General features: G+C 48.6%; 1 protein-coding gene across 1 annotated transcript in view; it reads right to left on the bottom strand.

Moving 5' to 3' along the window:
• SHPRH (SNF2 histone linker PHD RING helicase) overlaps positions 1-22663 on the bottom strand; it is a 759436-nt gene that overhangs the window by 563816 nt on the left and 172957 nt on the right. Inside the window, exons 4-5 of the mRNA XM_086927277.1 lie at positions 11192-11407; positions 3888-3966 (exon numbers count right to left, since the gene is read on the bottom strand). Coding sequence (XP_086783403.1) covers positions 3888-3966; positions 11192-11407 — 295 coding nt within the window. The remainder of the gene's footprint in view (positions 1-3887; positions 3967-11191; positions 11408-22663) is intronic.

Raw genomic sequence — 22663 nt, 5'->3', positions numbered from 1 at the left:
CCCACCGATGCAGGACGAGGGGCATGAATTCAAGCTCACCAAATGGGGCTTGACATGCTTCATGACCTCTATCCCGAGCAGAAATTACTCCATATACACAGTGTAACAGAAAACGCCTTGCAAAGCCTTGGATACTCTACTATATCATCAACGCGCCTTGCATTGTACTTCCCGGAAACCCCCTTCCCAACTCTGCATGCGTTAGACAACATACTCATGCACTCATCACTTCGCAAACTCATCACTCAACGTTACAATGTAATGCAAGAGAAATCCAGGTGATTATCCTTGAAGCTCTAAATGCTTGGGCAGTGGAGATGGCCCCCCCACCCACCCTCCATTTAGGAGAAATAAAGCTATGCTTGCACTCAATCAGGCATGCACTCCCCCAAATTACCAACTCAGATAGATTAATTTCCAAAGACATACAGAAAACCTGCTCAACTACATCGGCTGTGACCCTCGGAGGAGGTGTGCAGTGCCTACAAACTCGTTTCTGCCTCCAAACTCGTTTCTGCCTCGCTTGGCAACGACCTGGAATAGCAACGTCCAGGACAGACGTTTATAGAATTATCACCCTGATCACAGGTCAGTGCCCACAACAGTCCCCTTCGTTGCCCTTCTAGGTGATGTAAAGGAGGTTTCTCCAGAGACCCAACGACTAACCGCAATGCTGCTTCTCTTAGCTAAGCGTAGAGTGGCTGTAAACTGGGAAAGGCGCCCTGCCTCCCAAATCAAAAAACGTGTTACAAGATGTGCCATACTGCCAAGAGCACCTTGCAGCTATCTAGGAACTCATGCCGGCGCAATTGCGCCCCCAAAGACTTTTTTTTTTTTTTAATTTTTGGTAACCTTTATTGTTACGTAAAGCAGTTACAATCACAGGCCTAAAACCATCACAGCCGGCCAATAGTGCAGAGGCGGTCAAAGCAAATCAAGCAAGCCATAAGAATTCAACAGTCCGCCTCCCAAATGCCTCGTTGTAGCTCAGGATAATGTCTGTACCAAATTGGTACCAGGATTAAAGAGGTTTCATTTTTAGAGTTTTAAGAAAAACAGGATCTGTTGCCGCACAATCAAATGATACCAAAGCAAGGGGTTAGCAAAGATCAGGATATTCACGGACAGGACTACTGCAGGCAGGACGGTGGCGTTAACGCACATTAATCAGGATAAACAATAAGCTAAACATTTCGCCCACCAGTACAGTGTATGCCCGCCGTAAGGCAAACTTTATAAAGACATCCACCCCTGTAATCCGTACCACCAGAACGTACGGAGAGCAGCTCGTTACTCGGTTCCCAAAAGAAGTGAAGATGAGAAAGAGTGAAGAGAAAGCCGAAAGAAACACAGGAGAAAAAAGAGGCCCTAGAAAAAGAAAAAAAGAAAACAGTATTACCCCCCCCTAACCCCCCACCCTGCACCCCTGCCTACGGCTACGGCCTCCCCCTTAGCAGCGTGCCTGTCGCCCAGTATAGGAACCCGAAATATAGGAGAGAAGGGAAATATAAAAGAAAAAGATAGAGTGGGGGGCCCCAGTACAGGCCCCCGCCCCCCCCCGGCATAGCATACAATTATAACAGCGCTGTTGCAGAATATTCAGGACACCCACCAAAGCAGAGCAGCAGTCGTCACGCCAGTTCACCCAGTCACCCAATCGCGATAACAGCCCTCCCTCTCAGCAGCCGAGGAAAACGATCGCCCCACTGCAACCCAGCCCCACCCGGTCAAAGTCGGAAAAGTGTCCCAGTCCATACATTACGTAGCCAAGCAAGCAAGGTACCAAAAGTACATTAATAAGGGATGTCCAGAGAAAGGCAGGATATCTTGCAGTACACTAGGACACAACACATTCCAAGAGCCGTTCATCGCCCACGACAGCCTCCCGCACAGCTTGGCAAAGTCCGGTTCAGGACGAGTGGTCAGTCCACGTTGTCTGGGCAGCATGACGATGTCAGCCATCGAAAAGAAGGGGGCAACAGATGAGTCCGCACTTGCCTACCATCCGATGGAATCCCCGACGACTCCATGTGTCCACTGACCAGGCGCCATTCCAACGAATCCCTCTATAACGATCAAGGAGGCTTCACGCACCAACTCACACTCATCAGCAACATGTAGGGACGTGTAGAAACACCCATCCGGGCCTTACCAAGGATTGGAGAGGGAGTCACTGAACCAAAGTCACATGAAAAAAACGCCAGCATCATGCGCACTCGTATCTCCACAAGTGCCAGGGTCTGATTTCCATGCAAACTCAATCCTCACGTTGTGCTGCCATAACACTGGGGGGGGCATCCGATCCCCACGCTCCTCCTGAGATGTGCATCGTTATCAATGCGGGCGGACACGGCTCCATGGGGATGACGCCACCAAACGGGGCCCACGGCATAAGGGCCGCCGGAGCCCTCACCAAAGCCGCCATCTTGTGCACCATCCGAGCGTCCTCCCAGTTGCATACGGTATGATAGCCGTCTCAACTGTCCAACCGGTGGTCCCATGCATTGTACCCAGTGTATCCGAACAGTGCCAAATCACCATATGTTAACTGGCTCCGATCCTCGGAAGTGCGGGATATTGTCTGCCGCAGACTGGTAGCGTCAAGCTCCAACAGGGAGACAAAGAGCGATGCCCCAAGCCTCCAATTGACAAGGCAGCATTCAGGAGAGGAGGAGGGGGTCAGCCCGGCACGGGGGGGGCGGCACTCAGCAGCGAGAGCCAGGGTCCCGCTCGGGGCAGGGCAGAATGCCCCGGCGGGTGACCGGCACTTTCCGGGTCCTCCTGGCCGTTGTTGTTCCGCTCGCGGCCGGCAGCAACCTCACGCGAGGTCCCGGCTCCGGGACTCGCGCAGGCCGCGCCGACCGGGAAGGCATATCTCCGTCCCCCGAGCTCGGAGAACCTCCGGAGTCACTCCTGGCGGGTCAGGTCCCATTCCGACGTCCGAAAATACGTCAGCAGCGCCGCCTCGACAGCTGGATCCAGCAGCAGGGGGAGAAGGTCGCCCCCAAAGACTTTTGAGGCCCATTGACCAACTTAACTCTGCAGGCTGTGACCCAATGCACATCACCCGACTTGGAAGAACTATGGGAGTCCACCTAATCATCTGCATCCTCACCCGCGCAACACTGAACACTCCTGGAAAGACTCAGCCGCAGATAGGTATCTCCTGCTCAGGAAGATCCCTGGAATGTAGTTCTTTGAGGAACCACCAAGGGGTTACAGAGGGATTGCATGCCTTGCGTTGAGTAGCTACTGTTCTGTACTCCTTGACTTGCTATGTACTATTTAAGCAGTTATATGTACTATGTGCATGTTCTATTTCCCCAGCCCTCCCCACTGTTCTCTTCTGTTTTTCTTAACTACTGTGCGTTGTAAAAATTAATGAAACAAAGCAATAGAAAATTGGATACTAGATACTCCAGCAAAGGTCTACCACAAAAGAGAACATTATAAGAGAATTCTCTTCCCAGTGTCCTCAGAGATTCCCCCTCTGAAATTGATTTTAGGAAGAAATTGAAAACTTGGCTGTGTAGCAACCATATTCAATTTAATCAGGCCTGATGTCTTTATGCCTCTTGCTTCTCACTCATTAAATCTGATCTCTGGTCCAGCACTGGGACACACCGAAAAGGTGTAACCAAGCGCTATACAAATGATCTTACTTCTTCCCTGGAACTTGGTATGTTCTTTTCAGACGCACAAAGATTTCGTTTTTAAAATACAGTATAAATGGTGTATTTCTATTGTAGCATCCAAATAAGCCTTTTTCCACTGCACACGTTAACTCACATATTTTAACCATTTGCTTCCTTAAAGTTGTTTTGGACACTTTTCAGTTAGCAACAAACTAATTATCTTTTGCCACTTTAATTTATTGAGATCCTTACCTGCCAGTAAATGGGTTATAGTAGAGTTTCTTCCCATCTAGTACAGTTACTTCTCGCCATAAGTAGTGTAGCGTATTACCTAATGATAGATTATTGAAAGGGGAAGAAAATATAGTTAATAATGCCAAGTAACAGACTTTTCGTCACCTCTTTTTGTAACTTTCTACCCAAGCAAGTTTGCGCATTGGATAAATAAATAGAAATAAAATAAAAAAAGTTTGTGTGTTGGAAAAATCATAAGGGAATGATTCACAAAAATGCAACTACACATCTGAAATGTGCACCTTTCCTCGCTCGACATTGTATGAGCCTTGCTTGGTCAAGCAGCAACCACAATCCTAATCAGGATGAGGCACAATCAACCCCAAATTAATCTGTGCTCAACACTGTAGGAGCTTGGCATGGAGCAGTTAGGCTTAACTCAGAGGCAATGTGTAAGGTCTTTGTGCAAAATCTCAAACAGTAGCATGGTGAAAACACCACACCAGGTTAGAAAAATAGAGCCAAATGTTATACATAAAACAAGGCCAAAACAACAAAAATCCAATCAGTAGAACTAGAGTTATTATTTTTTAAAGACTAATCTGTAAAATAGAGCTTAAAATCAGAAAGAAGCTACCATGGCTATCTGGTCGCACTAGCCCGGGTCAAAGTTCAGGCCAACTGCGATGAAGCGTGGGTCAGATACAGTCCCAAGTAAGTCACGCTGAAGGTTTACCTTCTCAAGTTTTATGCCAAGAGTCCCATTCACCTAGAAGATGGTTGCAGGAAGCAAGGAGAGTGTCGCTGATTGGGACTGGCATGGTGTAAGTAGCAGGCCGTGCATCGCGGATGGGCAGGCTGGTACTCCACGTTGGCAGTACTCCGCAGTGATTGATGCTTGCTGGGCGAAAAGATGGGCTGACAGCGGCTCACACATTTCTAATGCAAGCAGCGCAGTTCAGGTGCGAACAGGCACCCTGGCAGTCGTGAGGAGCCCAAAAGCTTGAATTTAGGAGCTCAGCAGCCACACCAAGTTCCAGGCCCTGAGAGGCACCTCTTGGGGGTCAAGAACTTGCTGAAAACAGGTCTAAGTACTGGAGGGGGGCTGTCCCTAAGGGTTAAATCAGGAGGCCAGCAGACTTCAAAGGCAGAACTGTGTATAAAAGAGGGACATTGGACACCAACTCTTCAGTACTCTTCTGGACCTGTGGATACACTACAATGAATAAGGACTGCTGTATTTCTCCAAGGACTGTCATTCTGCAGGACTACTGTTCTAAAGGAACTGCTGCCCTGCTGTGCTGATCTGCTGCCCTCTTGCCTGGGGAAAAAGAACTCAACCTGCAACTTCATCTTGAACCCAGGAATCCAGAGTGACTTGAATGGCTAGTCTACCGGCCTCCTGATCTGAGCCTCAGGAACACAAAAGGCTCCCCAACCAGCTCCTGGACCCACCTGCAGTGAGTTCCTAACCCCCAAGTGGTGTCTTTCAGGTCCAAGACCCTTGGTGTGGCTCACAGGGTCTTTGAAATAAAGATTTGGGGCTCTTGTCAACCATGTACAAGCCAGTTCACACCAGAAGCGAGCTGCTCGCACCGAAATGGAGCGCCAGCCGCCAACTTTTCTCTTTGCACAGCAGAACCAACAGCCAGCGGAGGACTGCCAACGTTAATTCAGCTCTTATACAATGTATGCAAGATCCCATGAATTATAACCCTTTATTTAAATTTAAATTGCATTTCCAAATTTAAGTAATGCCTACTCTTTCCCCTTTATTCTATATCCAGGATAGAATTTTGTATCATTTTTCACATGTTACAAACTCCTCAAATAATAAGTCCTCAATACAGTCTCATGTCTCCTTTGAATAGAGTCCCTTTGTGATTGTTTTCAAAATGTGTGGCTCAATGGTAATACAAGTTCAATGCAAATATATTTCGTCATTGTCTGGGATACCACAGTCAAGGATTGAGGGAATAGTGGGACATTCCAGTCTCTGAAAACAGTCCAGTCCTTCTTTCCAGTTCTTAATTTCCATAAACTAATTAGTAGCAACACACAGGTAGTGCTCCTCATTGGACTGTGCAAAGCATCCACATCTTGCAACACAGAGCCACTGTGTGCGGCTTGTGGGGGTGGTGGTGGATGACTGCTTTTGCTGCCACATGATCTTAAGAAAGGCTGCCCGTTAACCGCATCTTTTAATTTACCTGCATTACTCGCTGCATAAAGGTATGAAATGTAACAAAAGAACAAGTTACTTCCCTTTGGAAACTATATATCTGTAACAGACATATATTAGTTATGGATTCCTCACCTTAGAATTACCCCCAGGCGTCAGACTGGATCAGGAGAATTTTTCTTCAGCAATACCCCTGCGCGTCGGCAGGTGGCGTCCGTCGAACCCGCGTGAGTCGTTGGCGTCGTGGTCGCCGGAATGACATGGCGGTATCTACTTAAACGCCGTCTCTGCATGCTGATATCAGATCTTTACACGACATTCCATGCCAGAAGCGCAGAGCCATGCAAGACACTGACCACTTGTGTACAAAAACAATGGTCCTGAAAAGGGAGTACCTTACCCTAGAATTCAGTTTGCAGAACAGATAGGATGGGTGGGGCAGTAAGGAATCCATAACTAATATATGTCGTTACCGAAGGTAAGTAACTTGCTCATCTGAAAGAGACTTAGTTATGAATTCCTCACCTTAGAATAGCTACCCCAGCAATACCAACCCCAGAGGGGGGTCTGCGAACTAAGTTCACACCAGAAAATCCTGGAGAAGTGAACAGCCAAAGAAGCCGTCTCTCCGTACTTGGCTGTCCAGGCATTAGTGTTTAGTAAACGTGAGCAATGAAGCCCACGTAGCTGCCTGGCAGATATCATGAAGGGGGACTCCACGTCCCAAAGCAGTAGTGGCTGTCATCACCATGGTGGAATGGGTGCGCAACCCCACTGGAGGTTCCTTTTTCGCTAAGGAATAGCAGATTTTGATGCAAAGAACGACCCAACGAGAGATGGTTCATTTTTGCACGGCCAGACCTTTCTTGGCTGTCAACTGTCGCCGCTCAATCTCCACGCAAGGAGGTGGAGGCTGGACAGGTTGGTGTGGAGGACCGTCCCTGCTGCTGCAACAGAAGTCTTCCAGAAGAAGCAGTCTGATCGGAGGATCGATGGCCGTGTGTAGAAGCTCGGGATGCCAGTCTTTTCGTGCCCAGTCCAGGGCCACAATAATGACTTGGGACCGGTCGTGCTTGATATTCTTCGCACTCTGGGCGTAAGTGGTATAGGCGTATAGAAGACCGCAACTCCACTCGTGACGAAAAGCGTCGCCTAGCGAGTGCCGCCTTGGAAATTCCAACACATAGAATTGCTGCCATTACGCATACTCTTCAGTGGCGAATAGATCTAACCAAGGTTCTCCCCACTGCTGAGAGAGGCCTTGCACCTCCGTGTGAAGAGCCAATCGCGATCCATCATGCACCAGCGGATGAGTTTGTCCGCCCTGGCGTTCAGAGAACCTGCCAGGTGTTGAACCACAAGGGACATGCCCTGATGTTCCAGACACCCTGCCCTGTTTGTTGCAGTACCACATGGCGGTGGTGTTGTGCGTGAACACCTGCACTACTCTCCCTTTGAAAGAAGGAAGAAATGCCTTTGGTGCAAGACGAATCGCCTGAAGCTCCAGAAGGTTGATGTGGAGCCCGGACTCCGCCGGAGACCAGAGGCCTCTGTCCTCCACCTCTCCCATGTGGCCGCCCCACCCCAGAAGTGATGCATCTGTCACCACTCTGAACATTTGCTGGGGAAGGGAGAGGGACCTGGTGTTGACACAATCCGGGTTCGTTAGCCACCACTGCAATTGTCGAGCAGTGGCCTCCGAGATCTGGATGCAATCGGAAAGATTCCCCTGATACTGTGTCCACTGGAACTTCAAGTCCCATGGCAGAGCCCGCATATGCCACCTGGTATAGTCCACCAGCAGGATGCAGGAGGCAATGAGGCCCAGAAGCCTCAGGTCATTCTGACCAAAAACCGGGATCAAAAGATCAAAATCGTAGCCCGAATATCCCGGACTCACTGTTCGGGAGGATAAGCACAAAACTGTGCTGTGTCCAGAATCGCTCCAACGAAAAAGGAATTCTGAGAGGGAATCAGGGGTGACTTCAGCACGTTGATGGTGAACCCCAGTGAATGCAGGAGGTTGGCTGTAGTCTGGAGGTGGGAGACAACAGCCTGGGGCGAGCCCGCCCGCAACAGCCAGTCGTCTAGATAGGGAAAGACTGGAACCCCGATCTTCGCAGATGAGCTGAGACCACCGCCATCACTTTCGTGAACAACCGAGGGGCGCTGGTAATGCCAAATGGGAGCACAGTAAACTGAACGTGCTTGTGGCCTACAGTGAACCATAGGTAACGCCTGTGAGTCGGTAGGACGGGGATGTGAAAATAAGCCTCCTGCAAGCCCAATGCTACCATCCAGTGTCCAGGGTCGAGGGCAGACAGGATCTGAGCCAATTTCATCAGTTTGAACTTCTCCTTCTGGAGGAAGCCGTTGATGTTTCTGAGATCCAAGATAGGATGCAGGTCCTTCTTGGGCACCAGAAAGTAGTGGGAACACCAACCACAACATACTTCTGGGGCAGGAACACGCTTGATAGCTCCCTTGGCAAAGAGAGCTGTAACTTCCTGTTGGAGAAGGGCCAAGTGATCCTCCGCCATGTGATGGAATTGAGGTGGCATGGATGGAGGGGTAGTTTCAAAGGGGAGGGAGTAGACCCTTCAGACCATCTGCAAAACCCATTCGACGTGATGTTGAGCCAGTGCGGCAGGTGATGGTGAATCCCGCTGCCCACCGGCGTATGGTGGCCCTGAAAGGTCAGACTAGGAGGGTTTGGAGGCTACTGCAGAGGGGGGGCTGGCGGACTGGCCCGCCCGCTAGACCCAGGACCCACGGCGGTGGGTCCCACGTCCCCAGCCATGCAGAGGCTGGGCAGCTTTCGAAGGCCTGTGGCTCTGGACAGAACGTGGCCGGCACCCCTTTCATAGCCAAGAAAGGGGCGAAAAGTAGACTGACCAGGGTGAGAGGTGGAAGCCCAAGGTCCTGGCAGTAGCCCTGGAGTCCTTAAAGCACTTGTACGCGTTGCCTACTTTGTCACCACACAAGTGACAGCCATCAAAGGGCATGTCCAAAAGTGTAGCTTGGACATCACCCTAAAAGCCAGTGGACCTCAGCCAGGCGTAGCGTCTCAGGGCTACTGACGTTGAAATTGTCCTACCCAGCAAATCAGCAGTGTCCAGCCCACATCCTACGGCGAACTTCGCTGCATCTCTCCTTTCGGCAACTGCCCGGGCCTCCTCAGGACACTGTGGCAGCGCCTGTGTGACCGTGTCCCACACAGAGTTGGAGTAACTGCCCAAGAGACATGCGGTGTTCACAGACTGCAATCCAAAGCTGGAGGAAGAAAACATCTTCTTCCCAGGGTGATCCAGCTCCTTGGATTCCTTATCAGGTAGTGCTGTAGGGAATGTGCCCTTGGAAGTCGAGGCTTAGACCACCAAGCTCTCAGGGGTGGGGTGCTGGGAGAGAAAAATGGGGTCACCCAGAGCCAGGTGGTGGCGTTGGGCAGTCATCCTATCCACCGGAGTCCCTGTGTTGACCTTGGACCAAGTGCCCAAAAGGATGTCTGTGAGGGCCTCCTTGAACAGCAGCAGAGGTTCTGAAGATGCCGCTGCCGGTTGACGCACCTTAGTCAAGAGGTTAGTCCTAACCGCCACCGTAGGACGGTCAAGGTTTAAGGCCTCAGCCGCCCTAAGTAACACCACTGCATTGATACACCCTCCTCCGTAGCCACGGTACGGGAAGAAAGCATGACAAGGTCTGGAGAAGTGTCCAGACCACTGACCTCACCTAACTCCTCTCTCGAGTCCGGATCTTCCAACTGGTCTGCCAAAGAGCCCACAGCCCCCTCCCAGTCCTGCTCACCCTACTCTGGTAGCCACTCAGGGTGATAGGGAACCCCAGGGGAGAACAGGGGTACGAAAGTACCAGTTGGCGCCTTTCCAGACGATGGGCGAAGTCGGTCCGGCTCTGTGTACACATTGAAGGGGAGGCTGGGGTCGACGTCTGCTGGGAACACAACCAGTGTTGGAGGGGGTGGAGGTGTTGACACTGGATTTGGCGTTGGAAGAGGTGTCACAAGGTCGACCAGCTCTGATCCGGAACCAGGCATGGATCTCTGGGGGCCCTGCGGCACCGGAGCCACCGGCATCGAAGGCCTTGAGCCCCCAGCCATGTCCGCGGGGCCTGAAAGCGCACAAGCAGAGTCGGGCTGCACAAAAATAGAGTAGAGGGCTTCGTGAAAGCTACGAAGGTGAGCAGGAGTCGCTACAGCTCCCGGAAAGGGAGGGAAGCTCGGAGCCGACCCAACAGGCTCCACGGGCAAAGCCGGACAACTACCGTCCGCAACCCACGTCGCATCGGCCGGCAGACAGGAAGAACGCGAAGATCGGCGGTGCTTCTTCACCTTCTTTTTGTGCTTCAACTTACTCTAAGATGAAGACTTTGACGAGGAGTGGTGGTGATGGCTCCGCGACCGGTCCCGCAACCTCCCTGACCTGGAACTCGAGTGGCCCAGAGCCGACTACCGGGCCTCCAGAAGCTTTCGAGACAGCTTCCGCAAAGACTTTGGTGCCATGGCCCGTCAGTCGGAGCACAACTTTGGGTCGTGGTCAAGCTCCAGGCAGCAGAGGCACCCAAGATGGAGGATCCGCCGCGGACCAACTTGTGGCAGGAGCCGCAAGGCTTGAAGCCTGTCCACCGAAATTACATCCCTGTACACCAGGATTCTAAAGACTCGAAAAAAAAAGTCGACAATAGTCACAAAAAGAGAGTCAAAAAGTAACTTGAAGTGCTGCTCTCTCCGGATCTGTGCTGGCTGCGCAGAAAAAGAAAGAACTGACGTCAGAGCATAGGGGCGGCGTCTAAGTAGATACCGCAATGTCGTTCCGGTGACCACAACACCAAAGACGAATGTGGAGTTGACCAACGTCATCTGCCAACGCGCAGGGCTACTGCTGAAAAAAAAATATCTGGATCCAGTCTGTTGCCTGGGGGTAATTCTAAGGTGAGGAATCCATAACCAATAGTCTCCATAACCAAAAGTCTCTTTCAGATCTCCGTGTTTCAACATACATACACTTTTGAAAAAAAATATATGCCACTTCCTCAACTAACAATCAAAATCTGTATTATTTTAAATCATAGCCGGCCACAATTCATACATATAATACACACTACAGATGTATAATTGATAACCTACCATTTGAAGAAGTGCCCTTGAAATTTTCCTTCTGCAGCATCCAATTCACAGCCTCGCTCTGATAAGGTCGGAGCACTGGGATCAGAGCTGGGTGTTGCACATCCTGCTTGGCAATACTCATATCTCGCTGGTGTGTGTGTCTCACAAAATCATACAGCTCTTCAATGTTCTCCCTTTCCAGCTCTCTGTCAGATTCTTCTTCTTCATTCATGGCTTCTAAAGAACACATTGATGGAAGTCAAGAGTTAACCTGTTGTTAGCAAGCTTTTAGAGGACATTTAACTCTTGTACCGTTTAACGCTTGCATCTGTCCATAGAGATTCAGCACCTTTAACATCATGAGGAAAAACACTTCAAACTACTTTAACCATGAAACACTAGTGCATCAATGCCATGAGACATCCAACAAACCTGTCTCTGCGATGTCGGAAAGGCTACAGAAGACTCTGTTCCCAATGTTCTTTTCTCTGCAAGCTTTTTTACATGTTATCCTATTTGATATCTAGAGTAGGATGTAACCTCATTCCAAAATGGCAATTTGAGAAGCTTGACTGCAAATCTACAAAGACACAAAAGCTGCAGACCTGCTCCTCCATGAAAGTTCATTTGTCTTCAGAAAGGGATTGTCTATAAATTCATGTTTGGTCAAATACATTTTTTAGCAGTAGGATCTTTGAGGGCAGGGAGAGGGCTGAGGCTTTTAATAAACAGGATTTTAGGGCAAACACACATTCAACTATCAGTCCACAGACAGATTCAAAGCAGTAAGTTGTACATAAATATTAAATGAATTCGTTTACAGGGGGCTTACTTAGATAAATTCACCTATTATCAGTCCAGCAACACCTTGCCTTGCATCATTATGCTGTCTATGGTTAGAGTTATGTACGTTCTTATATTAGCTGCTGCAAACAACTATAGGTTTAGAAATAGCTCATTTCAAAAATGGTATCTGGACTGCAATTGACTCATATGCCTGCCCTGATGTGAAGGCCACAAATACTTAAAATTCAAATGCTGGCAGAATTAAACTGGACTATATTTTCTGTGTTAAAAATAAGAATGTTTTGTGAATTAAAAAACCATATAACAACACCACACATTTTTCTAACAGATGTATTAACAACAAGGAGTGCAACTGTTCAAGTAATAGTTTTAAGGTCACAGTTCTATTTCAATTAAAAAAAATAGCTGCCAAGTGTTACCATGCTACAAGCTAAAAAAAAAGGTCCCAAAAAGGCCGATGTCTCTCTTAAGAACAGTTTAGGAAACCCAGCTGGTATACTCAGTGTCCTCATACTGTCTTTTATAAGTAATCTTTGCAAACCTCTGCTTATTTGGAAACTATTACTTAAAGCTGTTAATTTGGTAAAATGGTGTGTATGCAGTAGCACGCATGTACATCACTAGGGGTGGGCGGAATTTGCGTAATCGCGTTACGCAAATCTCCGTGAAACGCTAAAAAAATCTCAGTGAATTGCAGAAATTGTGCGAACACGCGGAATTGCTTGTTCGCTATGCTTTTTTACTGTTCGCAATCGTTGTTTGCGTGCTCAGGGGGAAATATCTTGCGAACACGCATTTTGAGAACGCGAACAAGCAAAAAATTTGTCGAAGTTGCGGAATGCAGAATTCTGGACAATTTCGCATTCTCCGCGGAACCTGAAATTACCCAAATTCCGCAAATTCCGCGAAAGGAACGGAATTTACCGCCCAGGCCTATACATCACTTCTCTCAATCAGTACAAAATCATCTTCAAAAATCAACAGCAAAGGCACACTATGTATCTCTCTTAGTTTTCAGGTTTTAACATTGGCAAGTCGATGGACCATCAACAGTAACATAAGATGGGATGAAAAGCAGTATTTTTTAACAGGAAAGCGTCTGGGTACATCAGAAACTAGAGTTATTATCTAGGTTATATTTCAGGCTTAACCACTTATTTTGTATTTATGGGAACAAATGGCCAAAAAGAGAAGATTATAGGAACGTCGAGAATATACACAGAAGGCCAGCTCCAGGCAAACAGGCTGTCTTCTCTTTTATCCTGTGCTCAAGTAGCAACACCCCAATTTGCCACTAGTTCTCAAAAGAACGATTCACAGTGCTTCTCTGCTTGTCTTATGAATTTACCAGACTTTTTGCCTTGAGGTATTTCCTGTAGTTGTCTGTTTCTTCATGACCGAATGCAAGCCATTCTTGCTTTCTTGCCCCAACCATTCGTTTCTAGGGCACCTACTTGCTCTTCTAATATTCAATGTTCTTCTCTTTCATGGTGTTCCTACAGGCATTCTCGTTTCCCTCATTCTTTAATGTGAAGCCCAAGTTCATTCTTGAGTTCGGTTTTAACAGCGTCATACTAGCATTTGTTAAAATCAAAACATGCAATGCTATGACTCACAGCTTTAATTATTCTATCAGCTCTAGATAAAGCCTGCTCAAAATGGAGAATGACAGTCTGATTCCACCCTAGAGCTGACTCCTAAGACAGTTCTCCTAAATTGTCAGGACGTTGCTTTTGCTTAGATCTCACTGCTCTTGAGGAACATATAAAACACATCAGACAGCCCCAAAATATTCCAAACTAAGAAATAATTCATCACCGCAGGTTCAAGTTTTTAACCTTTTCATAAACAATGTTTAAGCAAAATCAAGGGAGTGACTCCAAAATATTATGAGGTGCAGATAAAAAAATGTAATGTCAGCTAGAACTCATTAATCTTCTACATTCAACCACTGGCACATTAGGAAAATATCTGCAGGCATTTTAAAATGCACAGAAATCATTTTCCACAAATTCAATATTGATATATAAAAATGAATATGCTTTATTCTTTAAATATTTCATATGCAAAACAACTTGCCTTATCAAATCAATTTTTTCTAATATAAATACAATATTTTCCCTTTCAATTATTGAGTTATTCTACCAGTATTTCCTCTGTTATTAATACCATATAACGTGTTTGGTCAAAAGACTGATTCAGCAACATCATGGTATTACAGCAAGTCTCTATGTCAGGTTGCTGCCCATATTCAGCTTATGATTTCAAATCCAAATTATTCCAAATAGTACATGCTTTTCTTTGCCATTAAACACTTTTGATCCAATAAAGGGTATATACGTGGCTGCCGAAAGGAGGATTATTGAACGCAACAGTCTTGTTTGCAGTATCCATGAGATCTTTCATCATCAATGGCTCATAAATATATATGAGCAGGGATGAAGCTTGAAACCAGCCACGATGGATGGTTCTTGAGGAGCCCCTTGACCTGCTGCTCTTTCCTGGAGACTTGGTGATACAGGGGGGCTTGTTTTACTGCTCTCCCGGCAGAAAGAGTGCCAGAACCTTGTGAAATGAGGGACTTCCCCCATAGTGCTGTGGAGAAGTGCGAGAGAGAGAGCACCCCATATAGGAACTAAAGCACACAGATCCTGTTAATTCTATTGCTGCGCAATTTGAGTCCTGTGTCAAGCGGACTACGCCCGATCACGAAAAGAGTCTCTAAGCTGGTGGTGGCCCGAACTTGTGGGTCTCAGGCACGATAGACAAACTAATAGACTAGGGGTGAGTTCGGACTATTCTTTTGCGGTCCCCCCCAGGGGTCTGCTCGAGTCCACGGTCCGGGACAAGGAGGTAACGACCTAGCCAAATCAAGGGCTTGAACCGCCGGGAGCGGACCCTCTCCCGAGCCGAATCCGTGACTAACATCCCCTGCAAGATGGCCACTGTGAAGGGGAAAAAAGATTGCTCTGTGAAAGACCTCTTGCTTAAAACGGCTAGTGGGGGCTCTATGGAGACACAAAGCGTAACAGACTGTCAAGGCCGTCTGAATCGAGTTCCTCAGCTTTGTGTGATGCTATATGGGGGCCCACCTCTGAATCGACCCAAGTCCGGTTTGCAGAATGCACAGACTTTTGGGAGCGATTGAGCGGGGGGAAAAGAAACAGGGAAGGGGACTGCGGGGATGTAGACCTGCAAGGGAGACAAAAGTAGACAACAACAGGTCAACCTTACCTATTCTATCAATCTATCTTTTTATGGATGCATTGTTAGGTGTTCCTACCTTTGTCACAAATAAAGACCTCCTATATTCTGGATGCTTCAACGAAATAGATACACAGTGTATGTTCAATATCTCTATCTTCTATTTTTGATAGGAACTGTAAGCACCAGCAGAAAGAAGGGAGATGATGTAGCACTTAAGAACAAATCCAAGAACCCTTGTAACAACAGGACTTCTCAGCTAGGTCTTCCCCTAAAAGTTGCAGTTGTGGATAAAGAATATCAAAAGTCGCTAATAATCCTTAGCTTAAACACATCGATTATCTCACTCGATAATATGTGTAATCTAGTGTAATGTAATGTAATGTAAGAGACACTTCTATAGCACTACTTTCACTCCAAGGAGTATCTTGGCGCTCACCCAACCCAGATGGAAGAGTTGGAGGGAAAAGGATGACTTACACTCTACACCACAAATTACACCAACGCCCTACATGCCGCATCAGACAAAGAGAAGACCCAGGTTTTTAGTGCCTTCCCCTAAAAGTTGCAGTTGTGGATAAAGAATATCAAAAGTCGCTAATAATCCTTAGCTTAAACACATCGATTATCTCACTTGATAATATGTGTAATCTAGTAGGACAAGGTATAGGGGGTTTTAACCTCTCTGCATGAGACAAGCCTGTCTCCTCCAACAGAGAGAACAACCTCCCCAGCGCCTCTATGTGCGCACTCCTCCTCTGCACGAGTATGCTTGAAATACGACTCAGCCAACAGAGGAGTTTGCGGGCGTTTTAACCTCTCTGCAAAGAGACCAGCTGGTCCCCAACCAACAGAGAGCACAACTGCCCAAGCGCCTCTAGGTGCGCACTCCTCCTCTGCACGAGAACGCGAGAAAAGTGTCTCAGCCAACAGAGGAGAATACCATGTTGTCCCCACAATACCTGAAACGAGAGTCTAGGAAAGCGTAGGCTGTAATCGTTCGTCTTCAAACACCGAAGGACTGTAAACATGTCTCGACCTGGAACACTGCGATGAACAAACTCTGCCGTGGTGAGCCCAAGGACCGTAGAAACATTTATCGGCAGCGCTCCTTAGCGTTCTTGCCGTTTTGTAGTCGACTGGGTGCGTCAGAGCGACGCCTTGCCTGATTTCCACCTGATGCTTTCGCGCGACTTCACTAAGCTTCATGGGAGACGTAGTTTTTTGCCGCCATACTTTGATGCCGTCTCTCACGCTTCTCGCGTGTAATCAGGAACGTCTTTCCTCTACTGAAATCACGCAGCTAGCGTAATCACCGGAGTCGCTTCAGCGCGGTTGTGACACAGACTCAGGAGAAGCAGAGGCCCCATTACACGTGCCTCTATAGAAAATGTATCTGCCGTACTACAAGAAGAATTGAAGTCACTGAAAACAGACCTGGCGCACAAACTAGGAGAGGTCAGGAGGGACGTGGATACACTAGGCGACAGAGTAGACATGCTGGAATCACAAACCACCAGCTGAGATGAAGAGCTGGAACAATTACAAGAAGTAATCCGTCACAACACCTTGATCTTCAGGCTCAGATCGAGGATCTTGAAAATCGTTCAAGAAGAAATAACATCCGCGTCAGGGGGTCTGGCACGGGGAGGAGGGCCAGACCATCAGCGCATACATTGAGACTCTGCTGGAGAGCCCGGAAGACATGGAGATTAAGCTAGACCGAGTGCACCGTGTGGGCTCCAGGAGGCTGCCCCCATCTCTTGCTGCGGACATTTTAGCATGTGTTCACGATATTACTCCGAAGGAGCGGACACTACAAAAAGCTAGAGGCTCATCATATTCAGTTTCAAGAGCTGCCAATCACCCTCTTCCAGGATCTAGCGGCTTCCACGGTGCAGAAGAGTAAAGCTTTTAGGCCTGTTACGGCACACCTCTGCGCTAATAAGACCCCATACTCATAGGGCCATCCTTTTCGCCTTATTTTCCGCTGGGAGGGGAAGGCTCACCTGATTTGTTCACTCAAAGAGGCAGACCAAGTCATTGGCATATCAGGAGAGCCAGCAGCAAGTCCACCAAGTTCGAAGAATCAGAATGAAGGGCGGGAAAGGAATAGATGAAGGACATGCACACCCTGGCAAGCGCGAGGGAACCTGTGTTAAAGGCTTGTGGGCTCCTGGTCCCGCCTCGACTTCTGGATCACTACACAGGATATCACCTCGTGGACCACCTCCGTGGACCACATAGCCCGCACTCTGTCCGACCACGCCACCGTACGCTTCTGTCTGCGGCTCCTGCCCACACTTCACCATATGTTTGCTTGGCCCTTACCTCCCAGTGCCCTCGGCAACACCACCTTTCACAGGAAAATTCATGGGCGATCATCACATACTTCGAATACGTCGGCTCTGTTGAATCGCCCTCAACCCTCTGGGAAGCCTTTATGGTTGTGATTCGGGGGAAATGCATTTCCAGACAGTCTGGGGTGCTGAAGTCTATCAGGGGTACCCTCGAGTGTCTGGAGAAAGATATTAAAGCTTTAGACCTTGAACAATCTCAAGACCCCAACCCTGCCACACTCACGTCGATCAGAGCCAAAGTTACTGAATTCCACGAGGAGGCAAACAGGGAGGTCACATTTCTAGGTAGAGAGGCCCATGCTAGACGTTTCGGTGAGGGCGGTGAGGGCGACCGTCCCGTCAGAACTCTTGCAAACCTCCTCAGGCATCCGCATACCTCTTCTTACATTACGGCACTGAGCGATAGTGCCGCTGGCAGAACCACCTCTCCTACAGAGATCATTGCCAGAATTAGCACCTTTTATTCCCAGCTAAACACTGCTGGAGCAGCGACCCCTCGAGAGATCATGGGCCAATATTTTGTATCCATTGAACTGATGTGGCTTGGTAATAGCCTCAGGGACTACCTGGATGAGCCCTTAACCCAGGAGGAAATCTCTACTGTCATGGCAGGACTTCTGGGTGACAAGGCACCCGGCCCGGATGGGCTCACCCCTGCATTTTGTAAATAATACGCACCCCTTTTAGTTCCACATCTAGCCGCAATGTACAATGACTCTCTCAAATGGATATGTTCACCCCCCGTCCCTCCGTGGGACTCTGCTTACCCTTCTCTTGAAGCCGGACAACCCCACCCCTATTCCCCCGCCCCTCCCAGAGTGCTGCGATTCGTATCGCCCCCTATCACGGATTAATACTAACTCTAAAATGTATGCTAAACTGTTGGCCAACTGTCTCCTTCCGCTAATGTCATTAATAGCTCGCCCTGACAAGTCCGGTTTCATCCCAGGGCGCGCCACTTTGCACAATATGCGCACCATCTTTTCGGTCCTTCACCAAATCAACTACACTCTGCCGGCCGTGGCCACCCTCCTGGATGCCACTAAGGCCTTTGACACTCTGGAGTGGCCCTTTCTTTTTCACCTTCTTCCTTGACTGGGTTTCAGTCCAAATTTCGTACGCAAATACTATTGCTTTATACACTCCCTACAGCGTGCATCAGTGTGAACGGACAGGTTACTGACCCCATTGCCATTTCGAGAGGCACCGGACAGGGCTGTCCCCCCTCCCCCATGCTCTTTGCTATCGCCATGGAGCCCCTGGAGGCGCGGCTCCGCCAACACCACACACACCGGGGCATTAGATTCTCGGCTTGTGCTCTTGTCACCTCAAAGTATGCGGACGATGTCAAGATATATATCCGCGAGCCTCGGGAGAATCTCGCACCCATAACCAGGGTGGGCTTTTGCTTTGGCTCCCTCTTCGGAGTCCAGGTTAACTGGAGTAAATCGGTCCTTCTCCCGGATGCGACCAAGCTCTTCACTCCCTATTACCCTCTCATTTAGGCGAATGGCCCCACCAGATATCTCGGCATCTGGTTAAGTAGGGATATGGATGAACTCTGGAGGTCCAATTCTGGCTGGGCAATGGACTGGCTAGAAACCAAGATTCGCGGATGGATAAAACTCCCTTGTCACTGGCTGGGCGTATCGCCATCGCTAAAATGGTTGTACTCCCAAAATTCCTATACCTCTTTTTAAATATCCCCCTTTCACGTCACAGTTCATCAGAAAACTGCGCTCAAACATTATTACTTTGATTTGGGCCGGACACCAGCACAGGATTGCCTATGACATACTAACACTGCCCTTGGTCTGGGGTGGCATGGGGGCTCCCGACTTCAAACTAAACGTGCTGTGCGTCCAAACGAGTGTTCTCCACTTCCTGATCAATCAAACACCTTTCCAGTCTCATACGGCGGGCAAGGAGGACCTTTCCTCTTCAGGGCCACTGCAGACTGCACTATTTCTCCCGTACAAAGTTCCCCGTGGCGTGACTGACAAGGTCAAATGTCTGCGACGGGCCTGGGACGGGCTGCGTAAATACACCAGCGCTGGTGCACTCTATGCGCCATCCATGCAACTTGCCCGCAATCCGTCATTTCCCCCATTACAGACAGCAGGTATGGCCCGCCATGCAGCTAACGTAGGTCTTAACACCATAGCCGACATTTACCCTAACAACAACTTCTTCATTCTCCACGAAAATGCTGCACCGCTTGATACGCTACTCTACTATCAGCTCAGAGCAACATGCAGAGGTGACAACCCCACTTTTCCACACGGCCCCCAGCCCAACACGGCCCTTGAGCTTGTCCACTCCTTTAACTCTCTGCGGAAATTGGTCACAAGTCTGTATGCTCTTACACTAGCCGCTTCCCCCATCAACTCAGAACGCACCCGCAATGTGTGGGGTGCGGATATAGAAAGAGACCTCTCCCCCGAACACTGGCAATACTGCTGCAAACAAATCAAACGTCTCTCCACCAATTATCGCCTGCAGCTCATTCATTTCAAATTCAAGAAGAACAATTGATGGACAGATTGCAGAACAATGTCATACATTCACCCCAGTACAGAGATCTGGGCCTAAATCCATCTTTTTTTTTGCTCACCATGCCATTCCAGTTTGGACCCAGCCATATGCAAATCAGCCTTGACCCTGTGCCCAATGGGAACAGTCCAGCCCGAACTGCCAGGCCAGGTTGTGTTTGCTTTATTCGCCCTAAGTTGGCAGGGTATGCCCAGATGTGGGTCCCTTGCTCACTTTGCCACTGGATTCAAGCTAGCCTGGCTGATGAAGGGTATTACCCAGAAACCGGTCCCAGGATGCTTGTTTCCGGTACAGGGAAGACCTGGCTTGGCAGTTCTGGCTGGACTGTTCCCATGAGGCACATGATCAAGACTGATTTGCATATAGCTGGGTCCGAACTGAGCTGGGGAAGTGAGCTAAAGAATGATGATGAATTTAACCCAGATCAGTGACTGGGGTGAGTGTCTGAAAAGTTTCAGCGCTCCATCCATCATCCCCTTGTGTTTGCTTCATTCATTTCAAATACCTGCACAGACTGTACCGCACCTCTACATCTCTACACAAGATGAAACTGATGGCCAGCGACAGATGTTCGCGCTGCTTGGCACCCGGTGCAGATTTTGCGCACCTGGACTGGCTGTGTCCGAGGGTTTCCTTGTTCTGGCGGGAGGTGTGCACTGTTGTCAGCAAAATCACATTTGAGCGCATTGCAAGTGATCCCCTTCTGTGCCTCCTAGGCTACGTCAAACACATGTTGGATGCTAACTGCAAACTGAATGCGATGCTCCTGGTGCTTGCCAAGCGTCGGGTGGCCATCCACTGGGGGCATAAACCAGCACCCCATGTCAAACACTGGCTGGATGATGCAGCCCACCGTCAGACATTTCTTGGCGAATTCTGGGATTTGATGCCAGCGGCCAGTAGACCCCCTGACATATGGGACCCTCTCATTTCATACCTCCGCCGACTGGACACTCCTAATGAGCCTGCAATTGACTCCCCCCATCACCGACGCTCAGACTGCCTGCAACGACTTTGTGGACTTCAATTTCACCCCCGACCCGACTACTCATATCCCCTCTACAGTGATACAATCATAGCTCTAATATAGCTGTATTGCGCCATGGAAACATTTAATTATATAAAAAATTGATACTTGTATAGCGCACTACTCACCCACAAGGGTCTCAAGGCGCTTGTACGAATACCGCTGTGGAACCCATCCTGGCTTTCCCTGTGAGGCGTCCACTCCTGGGCACCCCCAGGGTGGAGGCCAGGCATCCTTAGAGTTGTGGGGGCCGTTGTGGAGATTAAGCAAGCTATTGCCCAGAGTTGCAGAGAGGGACTCCATGATTGGAATAGGCACTGAGGCGAGAATTATCAGGTCCGTGGAATTTTGAGCCCAAGACCCGCCGAGGCGGGGAATTGAACCCTGGTCCCGGGCTAGACCTCTGCATCAGGGTCTGCCGCTCTAATCATTGAGCCACACCTCTCCAATTATAAACCACTCTGTAATGTTGATTCTGTCTGAAAGTGCATTCATTATTGTATTAACTGATGAATGACCACCTGTAACATGCCTTCATTTCTTTTTTCAATAAAGGTTTGGAAAATCAAAAATAAAAATGATAATATATGACATTTGACAACACCCTTGATAGGTCGGCCCAAAGACAGGGACAATCCGGGATGCTTTCTAAGGAAAGAAAACAAAAGTTACAAAATACAGGTCTGTTAGATATTTGGAGGTATGTGCACCCCACAGCTTGTGAGTATATATTCTACTCGCATCCATATAAAACATATGCCAGAATTGATTACATGCTAGTTACTCACGCTGTCAAATCCCAAGTTCCACAGGGGGAAATACTCCCTTGTACTCTATCCGATCATTTAGCAGTCTCAATGGATATTTCCATGTCAACCACTACCCCACCCTCAAACACTTGGCACCTGAGAGACGCCCTGCTGCAGCGCCCCGAGGTGATCCAACAAATAACCAAAAACTATAAGGGATTACCTACAGGTGAATGACACCCCATAAACCTCAATAGCAACCCTATAGGATGCCTTAAAGGTGGTGGTCAGGGGAAAATTATATCTATAGCAGCCTGGGACAACAAAAGGCGGAAGGAGAGGAGGAACCTCCTGACAGCGAAGGTACAAGAATTAGAGCCCTTCTACCAAAGGACGGGGGCCAGGAGGGTGTGGCGCCAGTTAGAGGCTGCACGCTTCCAGGTGGCAGCAATAGATTTAGATAGGGCAGAGTATGCTGCAACTCACCTTTTACACTGGGGAAGACAGGAGTGGGAGACTACTAGCTAACAGACTGTGGATGCAGAGGCAGGCTGCCGGGTTATCCACAATACCTACATCGACCAGGAAGATACTGGAGGATGACCACCAAATAGCAGAGACATTCTGTCGCTATTATAGATAGCTCTATGAGGTGCAGGACCTCCTAGTATAGGCTTTAGATCAATATACGCGAGGGGTAGTAACAGCCAAACTGACACGAGACCAAGCAGAGACTATTGAGTTCCTTATACAATTGGCAGAGGTAATTACCGCTGTCTCCAAACAGAAAACA

The sequence above is a fragment of the Lissotriton vulgaris genome, chromosome 6 (genome assembly GCF_964263255.1).
Source record: "Lissotriton vulgaris chromosome 6, aLisVul1.2, whole genome shotgun sequence".
NCBI classification, from domain to species: domain Eukaryota; kingdom Metazoa; phylum Chordata; class Amphibia; order Caudata; family Salamandridae; genus Lissotriton; species Lissotriton vulgaris.
The sequence above is the reverse complement of the archived record's forward strand: the minus strand, read 5'-3'. Positions and strand labels throughout refer to the sequence as shown.